Source organism: Planococcus citri, chromosome 2 (genome assembly GCF_950023065.1).
Source record: "Planococcus citri chromosome 2, ihPlaCitr1.1, whole genome shotgun sequence".
Taxonomy (NCBI): Eukaryota; Metazoa; Arthropoda; class Insecta; order Hemiptera; family Pseudococcidae; genus Planococcus; species Planococcus citri.
In genome coordinates, this window is record NC_088678.1 from 62,813,436 (window position 1) to 62,828,317 (window position 14,882).

The 14,882-nt window shown below is 35.2% G+C and overlaps 1 protein-coding gene across 6 annotated transcripts in view; it reads right to left on the minus strand.

Annotated features, from left to right (window-relative positions):
* The window catches only part of cno (canoe), a 199,279-nt gene that overhangs the window by 131,304 nt on the left and 53,093 nt on the right, over positions 1-14,882 (minus strand). For all 6 annotated transcript variants that reach the window (XM_065352083.1, XM_065352085.1, XM_065352081.1 and 3 more), the window contains exons 3-5: positions 6,243-6,435; positions 3,275-3,384; positions 229-391 (exon numbers count right to left, since the gene is read on the minus strand). In XM_065352083.1, the coding sequence (XP_065208155.1) occupies positions 229-391; positions 3,275-3,384; positions 6,243-6,435 (466 nt within the window). The remainder of the gene's footprint in view (positions 1-228; positions 392-3,274; positions 3,385-6,242; positions 6,436-14,882) is intronic.

Here is a 14,882-nt window from a genome sequence, read left to right on the forward strand (position 1 = left end):
CCAGTCGTTGTAATAAAATTCGCCAAACAAGCAAAAAAAAAATACTCCGCAACGTAAAGAGATCCGAGAGAAATTCTCTTTCTCCATTTTCCTCGCTATTTTCGTATTCGTCCCTTTTTCGTAAGTAGTTGTATTTTAATACTCGTGTAGTACGTGGCTCGGCACTGGACAGGAGACGATCTTATACAAATAATGTCTATGAACGTCGTGTTATGGTAGGGTATTAACCTGAATATAATTTTTCCGCGACTTTGGCGTCGTTTTCGTCGTTAGCAGTTCCGCGGCTTTGAATACGATTCAATTTTTCTTGCTTTTTCAACTGTTTCTTTTCGCGTTTAGATAATTTTCGGCGAAAACTAGAACCGTCTTGTTGGAAAGTCGCTGCGGCCACCTGAGGAAGAAAAAAAAACAACGATATTATTATAATGTCTATCGTGATTAGTACGAGCACGATGATGGTGATGGTGATCGTGATCGTTTGATCGTCGATCAACACAGTATGAAATACGTGTATACGACATGAGTATGTGATAAGCGATAAAACAAACAATCTAAATACGTCGCTTATTGTAAGACATAATAAAACACGACTGAAAAAAAGAGGTCATTTTCGATTATGATCCATTGTCGTTGTCGATATATACTTCCAACTACACCAACAGATGGCTACGTAGTGTTGATAAATTGTACCCAGCATGTTGAACAACGTATCAATGGCGATTAAAATTTTCATACAGACGAAATTTGCAAGCATGAGGTTTTTTTTTTAATTGTGCATATAAATTTGCTTTTTGTTATCACTGTTTTCGCATTAATAAATACGCTAAGTAATCTATGAGCATTATATTTCAAAGTTATTTCAAATTCACAGAAACATTGTACTTGAATTATCGAAATTACCATCAATTTGACAATATTTACGCCAGTCAACGGTAATTACCAGATTTTACCAACTTCATTTGAGAATAAATATAGGAAAATTTTGGAGCAAAAAAGCACGTGGAAACATATTTTTAAAATTTTCACATGAATTACCGTAATTACCAGTCATATGTTAATATTTACGTCAATTGACCGTAATTACCAGAATTTACCGACAAACAGATGACCGTTTGAGATCAAAATGTGGGCAAAATTTAAAGTAAAAAAACACATAGAAACGCATTAGAGAATATTTCACATGAAATTACCGTAATTACCGTCAATTTACCGGAATAATGTTGAGATTGACAAAAATTACTGACCATAATACCGACTGAAAATCAACATTACGACTTCGGTAACACAACTGACGCTTGGATTACCAAAATTACCATTTATTTCATTTGAATTACGGTAATTTACCAATTTACCAAAATTACGGTAATTTACCGAAATAATAAATACAAATTTAGAAAATTTGAAAAATACATGATACAATGATTGCATTCTGATTATTATTTCAACGTGTGGTGAATTACCACTTATTTACCTTCACGTACGGTAATTACGGTAATAACTCATCTAAAATGGAGAATTCTTGAATTGTTCCCAGCTTAGGTGAATGAATTGCCTTACAGCACATACTCAGTACTAAATCATAAAAAATTTCGTTCAACCGCCTCAATTTAGTGATAATTTACCATAAATACCGAAATTACCGTCGATATTGAAACATTTTGAAAAGTGTAGTAATTTTACCAATTTTACTGGCCGACGAATTTACAGATTACTCGTATGAACACAATAATTTCAGTAACTGCTCTTTTATTCATGGAAAAATTGAATTTACCGTAAATATGAAGTAATTACCTTAAATCCGGGGAAATTACGGAAAATCTTAGGTAATTACAGCAAATCTGAGGTAAATTACCGTAAAAGCGAATTTATTATGGTAAATATGAGGTAATTGCTACAAAAATGAGGTAATTACCAATGTAAAGTAACAAAGTACCTTAAATACGAGCAGCAAATCATCGTAAATACGAAGTAATTACTGTAAATATGAGAAAATGGTTGTAAATATGAGGTAATTACCAAAAATATAAGGTAATTATCTAAAATACATATGAAGTAACTAATTATTGTGGACCCGAAAAACTGTTAAAAATTCGAGGTAATTACTGCGAATTTAAGGAAATTACCGTAAATACGAGGTAATTGACATAAATCTCGGAGAATTACAGAAATTCAGGAACTGATTTATGCAAATAAATGCCATTCCATTGAAAAAATCATGATCATCATTCAGAAAGACGAATATTGTATTGAATTATCATATGAAACATTTTTCAAATAAAAGGCAAATGACAATTCAATTTCTACCCATTCCCTCCTCCTCACCCCTCCCCTCCCCTACTGCTTGTGTACTTCAGTAAAATTCTCATAAAACCAAATTTCAACGAGCTGTACCACTTAAAAACTTTTGATTTTCTTCCTAAGTTCTTTATCCTTATGAAATAAAATTAATTGTGTATTGAATCAAAGTTTTTGAACTCCCCTTTCCTTATCAGATCACAAATGTACTTTGTTTTAAATAATTCAAGATTTATGGTGATTTTTACACTTCAAAATTACGGTAATTTTAAGAGTTTGATTTCGATAATTTACCCATCGATATTGGTAATTACGGTGTATCGTATGATTTAAACCGTAATTACCGGTAATTTCAACACAATTTAATTGATGAAACATTTGTTTTGAAAAAACACAATTTTTTCAATTCCGGCAATTTTGGTAATTTACCCGGTAATTACGGTATTATACAATCAAACCTGGTAATTTCTGGTAATTTTAAGGTATTACGGAATTTTACAATTTTGTGGCAATATTTAATGGATTATCCATAATTTCAAGTCTTTGCGAAACCACATCAATTTTCAAATCATTTTTTTGGAAATTTTCGAGGATTAAAGTCGTCTTCATAATAATTACATCTCATTCATTTTCAGCAAGGAACTGTCATCAGACAACAAATTTCGAATATGTAAGTTCCATCAAATCCTACGACAACCTCCTCCCTCTTCCTTCCACCCTCATAAATTCGATTACACCGCAAAAATACCTCATATCTTGTAACGAATCATTCGCATAGATAACCTTCGCCTTCAATATTTCGCCATTAAATTATCTCCACCAATTACCATATGCAACATGCTAAGTACAAGACAACCATTCAACAATATACAACCATCATCGAAACGAAACCGACAACATGACAACCTAAATAGGTCTGAAAAAGATGAATTTCGCCGAAGTGGCGATTCAATTCGGGCCAATGATTCATAATACTTACATTGGTTTTGTCATCCAATCTACGTAATAAAAATCTTCCTTCTCTGTCATCCTTATGCCAATTCAATTGCACTAATAATGGTTTCTCATCCATGGCTAATTTTCTCTCTTCTGTATCAACAACAAAAAAGAAACATACGCGCATATTTAGTAGGTAGCTTAACCCATTATAACGTCAACTACAGTATAATAATCTCTATACTAAACTACGTACTAGGTACTCGTATGTATATTAAAAAGCAGCAAAAAATGTACGCTATTAAAATATCGACTTGTAGAATGGGGAACGAAGAATGTATACTATATACGTTAATACTCAGTATACATCCCAGATATCCATTCTTTAATTCTTTAATGTTGGGAAAACATAATGCACGTTGTACAAAAGCTTGTACATACATTGCTTCCAGTGATACAAGCAACGAATTTTATACAAGATCACCGGTCATTTCCCGAAATATTCCAACGTTTCACCTATTTTTTTAAATACAGCTCGAGCGTTTACAATACGTTCGCGATGCTTTATTTATACGTTGCTAGGCGCGATAAAGCGTGAAATTCAAAGTTTTTTTTTTTTTTACTTCGAAGATTCTACGATATCGTACACCGCACTGTATCGAGCCAATGAAATATTATCCGTACTCGCCAGATCTATACAGAAAGATGCTGTAAATAAACGTATAGATTACAAGAATAAAACTGCAGCAGTATAATCGTCGCAGCAGATTCGATGAATTAAATTGAGAATAGAAGCTCAGCTCAGGCAGCCATAATAGCTCAGTCATTAGACTCAAATGGGTAAAAAATTCCCAACTATAATGGTGTCGTCGAAGAACCTGTTTTAGAAGCACTTTTTAATCAACATCTGAACGAAATAAACTTTTCCATTCTGAAGGATCAGAAGAACTCACATTCTCAAAAAATCGTGCCATTTGAAACGGAAATCGAAAGTTTAGATTCATGGATCATCCATTTTTCCAAAGAACCCATTTTGGGCTGTAAAATTTAAAGAGCATCGATGTCAAAAATTTCAAAATGTTTCGTTGACAGGCAGGTAATTGAGGAAAAATCGAAAAATCAATATGAAAAAGTGCATAAAATTTGAGGAATCCCCTCCCCTCCTCCCTCCCTTCCTCCGCCAATCAACTACTATTCAAGATGCCCAGCAAAATCTCTTTAGCTTAAATTGGTATTTTGGGCCACTTTTCCAGTTTTCTTGACCTTTTACACCAAAACATTGAACAAATATTTTACAGACATACAATAGATAGGTATGTACTTACTTAATTTATTTTTTAAATTAGAGCAAGAAAATGTTAGGAAAAAGTGGTTTACAAAAACTTTCGATTCCAGTTAAATAATCATGAAAAGTGACCCCAGGACGAAAAACTGTATTTTTCAATTACAAAGAGTGAAAATATTTCTCAACTCCGTTAATTAAAAAAAAAATAAAATAAAAAAATAAAAATAAAAACAGCCACAAAAAATTGAAAAATTAAAATTAAGGAAAAATAGAGATAAAAGTACGATTTTTTTGAAAGGGAAAAACAAAAAAATGTCAGCAGAACTTTTCAATTTGGAAAAGGTAAGAGCAGTCGATTTTCAAGCAGACCCTTATCAATAACATGGTGAATGAGATGGAGGGAGGGGGGGTGGTCGACTTAATTTCAGGAAAAATTGGAACTTGAAAATGAGAAAACTTCACATTCGGGCAAAATTATCACCTCAAAAATTTCAGGAGTTGAAATTCATTTTTGAATTTTTTGCGAATTTTTGAAGATTCAAATGCACATTTTTTATGGAAAAATCAAAATTTGATCAAATTGACATAAATGACTGGAAGTTGCTTTGTACCCTATTTTCGACATCCAGAGTCAGTTGTTGATGATGGTTCCGAACCATTCTGGAGCCTCCAACGGATTTTCGGATTCTCCAGTTTTCAAAAAAAATCTCAGCAAATAAGATGAAAATAGAATTCAGCATCTATAAGCTTGAATCAACCACATTTGCAGATCTTTCGATCAATTTTAGTACATGTCTTTAAAAATTTTTTGAGTCGGTTCAAACAAAAAAATTTTCCCAACAATTTTATTTTTGAAAAAAAATTCAAAAATTCATCGTTCAGAAACGCGAGAACGAAAAAATCTAAAATTTGATTTTCAGCCTATTTTCAATAAAATGAGTCGATTGGTGATGGTCTCAAACCGTTCTGGAGCCTCCAGCGGATTTTTGGATTCTCCAGCCTTCGAAAAATCCTGCAAAAAGGGTAAAAATGAATTTCTGCACCTGAACTCGCATTCACTATCTTCGTGACATTTTCGATCGATTTAGGTTGATGTGATCAGAATCTTTTCGATCCGGCTCAAACCCAAAATTTTCGAATTTCAATTTTTTTCCAAATTGCTCGCTGGAGAAAATTTTATTTATTGAAGGGGTCGCAAATATGGTGAATCCGAGGTGCTATAACGGTTCGAAACCGTCCCCAATCTACCCTTGGGAGTTTGAAAATATGGTACATGCTAAATTTCAGCTTATTATGCTAATTTGATCAAATTTTGAGTTTTTTTCATAAAAAATGACCCAAAATTGAATGCTTGAAAATTCGCCAAAAATTGAAAAATGAAATTTGGGCTGATAGTGTCTTTTGGGGTCCTCTATCGATTATTTTTGAAAAACCTGAGCACCTTATGAGAAAAATAAAATTGTTTTTCCCGAAATACTAAAGCGACTCGTCGGTGACCAAACTAGAGAAACAGCTCTAGGTCTATCCCAATTCTGTTCTGAGCTCTTGGTGTTCTTTGAGGATTTGGATTGGATCCTTTTCAGTTCTTTCTCCAGGTTCCTTGACCCAGACATTATAATACATCGCAACACAAAATACAATTAAAACATTCAATTACACCGAATCATTATGACTTAAACTGAACAAAATCATCTTCGAATCTAAGACTTCGAAAGGAAAATCTCACCTCCATTTTCATGGATTTCGAACAGAGCATATTCTGGTAACGACAACATTCGCATATCGGGTCGAAACTTTTCTATCAGCGTTTCGACGACATCCTGAGCTGTGGCATCCGAAGCGACTCGAATACATTTCGTGGCTACTTTCTGACCCGAGTCTTGAAAGTAGAATCTCATGACACCATGAAATTCCAAATTCTGAAACAAAAACATCAAATAGTAGGTTAATATCAGCGAACATACGAGCTATTTACAACATCGATACGTAAATCTAATACAGATCTAATATCTATCTATCGGTCACACATCCTCAAATAAGACCGGAACTCAACCCAGCGTGAGAACCTCTCATTCGCATCTTTAGCCCGATAAATAACGCGTATTTCGCAGTAGGTAATTTCAGACACGAGATCATCCAGTGGCCAGCGCCAGCGGACAAGGGGACGAAGGAAGGCAAAAATCGGTTTATAAAGTGGCGCCTTTTCTGCTGCGTTCGGCCACCGCCGCGTAGTCCCCCTCAAATATATATCTCGCGCAATCGGTCCTCGGTCGTACGACTACTTTATACAAAAAAAAACTACTACTAACTTACAAAACCAGTTTGGTTTTTGTTTCTCTCTGTCTTTTATACGTACGTTGGTCGCGAGCGCGCCAGCCTCATCTTTGAAAACCACCATCCATACCGAGAGTAAGTGAGAAAGAAGAAGACGAGAAGGGATCGATAACCACGGGGCAAGTTGAGAGAATATACATGTACATGAGTATAATGATGATAAAAAGTATATCGATATTATTGGTTCATTCCGAGAGTACCTACAGAGAGAGAGAGAGACTTCCAAGGCAAAAATAGTAGTACTACATTATCCAATATACATGCATAAGTGTACCTAGTATCTATTCATGACGTTATTGTTGTTGTTGTTGTGCTTTAGCTCTGAGCGCACGACAACCAGACCTCTCCCCCTTGCCCCCTTTACTCTTCCAACTGGCTAATCCTTCTTATAGGTAACAAAACGGTAGCCGATGCGCAGTGTTACCATACGCAGCCACTTATACTCTATGAACTGGTTTCAAGATGCGATCAAGTGAATCAAACTATACATATAATCATACGCATAGCATTACGCACGGTATGATCCTCTCCCTCTTGCTCCTCTCATTACCGGTCACCGGTCTCTGGAGCCGATCGACGATCTACTTACGTCAATACACAAGAAGACGTGAGCTACAACAATATTTTCTGATGTGCCTTGAAACTGGAAGATTTGCCCGAAGGCATCATCTTCCAGCTCGCAGAGGCGAATTTATCAACGCCCCGGGGCACCTGAACGATCCTCGAACTGCGCACAAACGCGACAGTTGCGCGTACGTTGGTAACACTGTGAGTAAGTAAGTAACTCTGGGCAGTGGGCATAGAGAGGATAGGACAACAAGATACAACTAACAGATACCATAGTAAAATTTTTTCCTCACATCGACAACAATAACAAGCTGGTTTTTATGGCCGATATAGTATATGCTCCTCTTACATACACAATTACACATACAAGTATCGCAGAGAGTCAGAGAGACGAGAACTAGATGGCGTATTATTCTCTCTGCTCTGTTGTCGTCTTGGGCTTCGTACAACAACCCGTTTGATTATTTGCCAAATGCCAGCTCTAGCAGCGGAGTAATTTAAATAATCCGCACTCTTCCAAGATTAAATACATGTACTTTATACTATGAGAAGCTAAACTACTCCGAGGTTCTTGTCGGATCTTTTTCTTCGCTAGGGCATTTCACTTCAACTCTGACATGATGTGATCTTCCTCTCGTAGGTAATTATCACGTTGAGTGCTGCTTCTGCGTTTACTTAGCGCGGTAATTTCTATAACACACCTAGCTCATTCTTTTGGACATATCGATCAATCAAGTCACACATCAGGGGTGTTCCTTCTAAGCGCTAATAATGCAATAAAATTTTATAAACGATGGTTGAAAAAATTAATAACTCGTTAGACGCGCTACTGGAATCGTTGTCGTTGTCAATGGCTCGGAAATCAGTCGACGAACAACGATGCGTAACTTATTTCGTAATGGAAAGGATATTAGCTCAAAAAGTCTTTTTGGTTGAGGAAATATGACTCTCCCAGTTTTACTCAATGGAATTACAAAGAGCTTGAATAACGAGGTGTCTGAGAAAATTTGAAAATGAAAAAGCAGGACTTGCAAAATTTTTTCGTGACTTTTTATTTTGCACCCCCTCCCTCCCTCCCTCCCTCCCACCCTCCTCAATTTTTTCAACGAAAAAATTAGATTTTGACCAACTTTTAATATAATTTTAAAATCAAAAATTTGCCCCTTTTTATGTTTTCTCGTGTTTTTTGAGCTCTTTTTCAGTTTTTGATCTTTGAAAATTGAATTCAATTCAAAAAGAGAAGAGAGCATTTTGTTGCCAAATGAAACAAAGGAGGAGAATTTTTGGAACATTTTCCAATTTTAACCGAGCGAAGCGAGGGTGAAAGCTCTTAAGAATTTACAATAATAATTTTTAACATAAGAAATTTCAACGCAAAATTTTTTTGATCTTGGATGGTTCTGAATGAAATTTTGCTCCTCCTAAATTCGTGGTACGTAGTAAAATTTCGCAATTTTTGCACCGTTTTCAGCGAATTTTTGACAATTTCTGGAAAAAATTTAGACTTTTTCGGGATTTTCGAGACCTTGTAGAGACCCTCACGTTCTTCTATGTAAAAAAAAAAGTGTTCCTGTTCTTCAAAAATAACATACAACAGAGGAAAAAGAGTTTCGTTCGGGCGGACAATTTTTTCATTTGAAAATTGTTGTATTTCTCCATCTGCTGATTTCTACGTTTTTATCAGTCAAGTGGGAAAAACAACAATTTAATATATTCAAAATTCTACAAAAAAAAGGGGAAATAAATTGAAAATTTTAAGTCTGATTGAAAAAAAAGCAGAACTTGCAGGACACATCACCAAAAAGCAGGACTTGCAGGACTGTCAGATACCCTGGAATGAGCTACATTGACCAAACACCACATGAAATGAGCCCATCGAATTTCAAAAAGTGAAATTCTTGGCTTTTTAAATGTAAATCTGCCAATTCTTCTTAATCCCCACCCCCATTCTCTCTTCTGTAAAAATATGGAAATCAAAAATGGAAATTTGCAGAATAATTTCTCAAAAGTGTCAAATAAAAAACATACACAAATTCGAGCAAAATAAGGGTAAAACTTGTAAAAAAAAATAGATTTCCAAAGAACTTGAAAAAAATGCCTTTCTAGACTACTTGAAATGAAAAATTCGCTGGTGAAAAATGTTTTGTTTTAGGAGATACAAAAAAAAATACTATGCGAAATTCGCAATTGATACACAGAAACAAGATAAATAAATTTTTACGATTTTATGAGAGTTTGAAAAAATTCAACAGAGAAGTGAGAGTTACTTTGCACATTTCAAGATTTTTTTCCGAGGAGGAGGGCGTCAAAAATACCTTTCATCAGTTCAATTTTTAATCGGTAGGATATTCTGCTAAATTGTACAACTTTTTTGGGGGTGAGGGGGGAAATCCAATTCTACACGTCAATTTTTTACTTTCGGACATTCCAGTATTTTTCAGGGGAGACTCGACCCACCCCCTTCAATCAACAAAGGCAAATTCATCAACAGAAAAAATTTCAAATTGGACAAAACTCTGAAATTTAAAAAAAATGTAAAAAATGAACACTTTGATGGAAATCGCTTTCCACATTATCATATAAATAGTGATGCAATTTCGATTTCTGAAGATTTTGGGGCAACTTTAACTACTTAATTTGGAACTTGAATTTTCAACTGTTTTTGACTTCCTCTTCCGATTGTACAGACAACCCTATGAACAATTGAGAATAAAATTTTGGTACCATTTTCCCCCTCAAAACTTCAAGTTATTTGTAAAATACGTGTGGAATTATTTTTCAATTTCTCGAAATGTTCATTAATTTTCTCACAAACCAGATCGAACAAAAAACCGTCGCAGTCGCATCGCTGCTTTTTAATTATTGATGACTCATCGATTGTAAAATACCGCTTAGTTAACATATTTACATTTATACCAACCATACTTATTACACGCACACACAGCATAATATGAGTATAAGTATAATGTATAGGAATAATACGTCGAAGTGAATGTTATCGACATCTCTCTCTCCTTTCTGCCCACTTCGGCAACCAGTCAGCTCGAGGAATCGACAACCAATAATGACGAATAATTACATACGATAAATGGTTTCGGTCAACGAAGGTAATTTCTTGCTTATGAGAGGACGAACGTCTACACAAGAGGGGAAGAAGAAGTTTCAAAGATACGACGAGTACGACGACGATGTGATTCTCCTAATTACACACGTATACGTAGTAGTAAAACACGTAAATATCGTCGAAGAAAAATTACAAATTAGATAAAATAAACGTTAAATAACAAACTACAAGGAGGGGAAAAAATACGCCGCACAGTGGGCACCATACACACAATAAGACTTTTAGGTAAGTACGTGAAATAAGAATCATTTCGCATAAAATATTATCATTAGAGCGAGACGCAAGTGCTAAGTACTTCGTGTTCTTTTATAAACTCTTGTCTGTAATGTGTTACAAGTAAAGTATACATAATGAGAGAAAAACAGAGAGAGCATTTTGCGAGCTGTGTCATTCGATACGCGCTAATTTGTTCATATCGGTCGACAAACGTGTGTACGTAGAAAAAACGAAAATTGCGTTCTGAAAATTTTTTTTGCAATTTTTTTATACGAATAGATATCTTTCTCCTTTTTCGAGGAAATACACAAGGAAAAAAATTTAGGTTGATAGCCATATTCACCGGAACTCATTAACAAATATGATCACATCTCAAGTTCAAAGCAAAAATTATACCGCTTTTCAGGAATCTCTTCTTTGATTTCAATTCAAACGAAAACTTTACAAAACTCACTCGATGGAGAAAAATGACGAATTGAAAAATTGAAACGATCAAATCGAATCATAAAATTTCACTTTTCAATAAAAATTTCAAAAACTCATCAGATGCAAGTATGAGTAATTAATTTATCAATAAGACGACTTTTTGAAATTTCAAAACAAATTTTGAAAGGCACTTCAGCACTAAACTTTGATCGAAGCACTCAAGTTGATGTAAGAAAAGTTTCTGAGAAGCATGAGGATTCAGCAGAACACTTCTTTATAATTACGTTTCAGTTTTTGAGAGAAGGTAGTTTTTTAAAAAAATGTCTAATTTTTTCAAAAATGTTCATAAATTTTTGTTCAGAATTTTTTGAGGGAAAGAAAAATATATCTGAAAATGTTCTGATGTAAGTTTAAATCATTTTTGTAGCCTGAACGAATTTTTCTGAAAATTTTGTAAAAAAGGAGTGAAGAAGGAAGCGAAAAATTTTTTTTTTTCTGGGAGGGTGGGAGGGGAGAAGGATTTTTTTGAGTAGAGACGGAGAAGATTGAAAGACGTTTTATAATTTTTACTTTACGTCATAGTGGTGATTTTTATTTCAGACTATTTTTTCAAAAACAGTTTTTGAAAGAAGAGATGAGGAAGAGTAAGGAGGAAGTCAAAATTTTTCAGTTTTCAAAGAGAATACAGATGACAAAAAAACATAATTATAATCGGTCTGAAAGAACGTTTTTGAAAATCTGGTGAAAAAATAGTGGAAAAGTCAGGCATGAAATCCATTATTCAATTTTTTTAGTGACTTTAGTGACTGAAAAATAACAAAAAAGAGGCCAAAAATTTAAGAAAAAGTGACCAAAATTTCGAGAAATGAGAGCAAGTACATAAATTGCATTATGTTAGTCGGGGAGCCCGCATAGTGATCTATTGCACCCCCTCCCCTTCCATCCTCCGGGACAGCATTTTTCTTAAAGGGGGTGTTCCTAAGGAACATTTCTAACCCTTGTCCTCAAAAAAAAGTAGCGTACTTACAAAATGGCAGCCACTTTGATTGGCAGGTCAGCCGAAATCGCAGATTTTGCGTTTCAACATAGGACTTGCTCGATTTTTTAAACCGTACAAAGGTAGATCGAAAGATCAGGCAAAAATTTCACGAAATTTCAAGTGCTCAAGTGTCTTTTTCGATTTTTTGTGAATTTTTGAAGATCAAATTTAGGCCAAAAATGAGAAAAAAAATCAAAATGTTACCAAATTGACCACAAAGTTGAAATTTGAGATATACCCTATTTTCGACATGCCAAATCGATTGGAAAGTGTTTGAAACCATTTTGAGCAGTTCTGAAGCCTCCAGCAGATTTTTTAAACTCTAAATTCCCACAAAATGTCATCAAATGGTGTTGGAAAGCCGAAATTCATTCTGCAAACTAATTTCAACACGCTACGAAGTCGACTGCAGGTGGATTCTAAGTCGTTTTGGAGCCTACAGCGACTTTTTGAAAATTACTGGAGCCTCCAGTAGAATTTTGAAAATTGGAATTTCCCAAAATTTCATCAAATGGAGATGGAAAGCCGAAATTCATTCCGCAAACTAATTTCGATGTGCCACGAAGTCGACTGCAGGTTTGATTTCAAGTCGTTTTGGAGCCTCCAGTAGATTTTTGAAACTTGAAATTTCCCAAAATTCCATCAAATGGAGATGAAAAGACAAAATTCATTCTGCAAACTAATTTCAATACGCTACAAAGTCGACTGCTGGCGGGTTTAAAGTCATTTTGGAGCCTCCTGCGACTTTTTGAAAGGGTATGACGTTTTTTGGAAAATTAAAATTTTCAAAAAGTAGCTGGAAGCTTTAAAATCAATTTTAAAACCATTTGAAACCACCATGCAGTTGACTTCATCTCGTATTGAAATTGGTTTGCGAAGTAAATTTCAGCTTGCTAATAACTCTATTTGATGAAATGTTGTGGAAATTCCAAGTTTCAAAAATCTGGTGAGTCCAGTGATTTTCAAAAAGTTGCTGGAGGCTCCAAAACGACTTGAAATCTACCCGCAGTCGATTTCGTAGCGTATTGAAATTAATTCGCAGAATAAATTTCGGCTTTCTATCTCCATTTTGATGAAATGTTGGGAAATTTCGAGTTTCAATAATCTGCTGGAGGCTCCAGAACTGCTCAAAACGGGTTGAAACCGTTTCCAATCGATTTGGCATATCGAAAATAGGGTATATGCCAAATTTTCATTTGTCTTGGTCTTGGTCAGTTTGGTAAAATTTTGATTTTTACCTCATTTTTGGCCTAAATTTTGAGATTTACAATTCATAAGTAGAGAGCCTATAACGCAGTCTGCAGCTTGAGCCAGGCTTGTCTTCGTAAACAATTTATTTATTGAGGCCAATGAAGAAAAAAAAGTCCAACCCTAAACACCACAAACTTCAACAACGCGTTCCTTCCCTCTCTCTCAAAAAATCTGGCAATGGTTCTTAACACATGCATTGCAGTGAAATTCATTCAATTTTCCTGCTTCAATCACTTCGCTTCATAACTACCATAATTCACTCAATTTTTCACGATAATTTCACTTCATTATCCTCATTATCGCCGCTTCAATCCAAACAAGGAACTTGTTAATTAGAAGTGAATTTTCATTTAAGTAAAATGAAAATCATCTTCATCACTTCTCTCCCTGATTTAGACTTGTTTGTGCCATGCCATGCCATTTCAACTTTACAAATTACAAAACTACCGAATCCGATGCATTCCCTTGCACCAGCATCATATTGTATAGTACGACACTTTGAAAAAGCTGGCTCTCTTCCTCGCCTCAATATCCTGTTTAATAATCGGTGCAATGCACTCCGCATAAATATATACCAGAGCATAAAACGGACGTAATGTACGAGTATAACGTTGAGCATATGAGAGGAAAAGGAGGATTGTCCAAGAGGGGAAAAACTATACGAGTATCCATTAAAATATTACAACACTTCAAAACGTGAAAGAAAAACAGCCCTATAGTTGAGCCATTTAACTTCGAACGTATCAGTATACTTAGGAGGAGATTACATTTTGGCTTTAGATGTACTTACACGTTCACTGGCCTAATAACAATCAAATTAGCTAGAAACAACAACAGCAGCAGCAGCAGCTTGGACGATGACGCCACCTTCTCTTCTCTCATCCAAGTGCTTATATGCAGGCGACCGTACCAGTAACAATCCATAACGAAGAGTACGTCGGTAGTACCCGTTCGCCGGTGAATAAGTTATTTCCTCATTAAACACGTGGGTTTTACGTACGAGTATGTGTGTTTTTGTCTGCTGCTGCTATGTACGACGATAATAATATAATTTCTTCCGGTTCTCGCTTAAATACTCGTAGTACATAGATGAACACTGCAGTCTCGATCTAATCCAGTGGGAATGATCATCGCCCACTTACCGAGTACCCTGCTCTAGCTCTGCTTATTACATTCATTTGGTAATCGTCTCCATTTAGCTTAATTTTTCTCGTACCCTGCTCCGATGGTGATGATATATTAGGTATAAATCTAGCGACGAAGACAAACTTCCCAAAACTTACACCGGTTCGGCCTTTTAAAATCAAAGAAAGGCTCGTTGTCCATGACGCGGCGTCTAGATCATTTATCATTTAACGAGTCGGTCGCGAAGACGTCGCCATGAATGGGGATCGTTATACGAGGAGTTC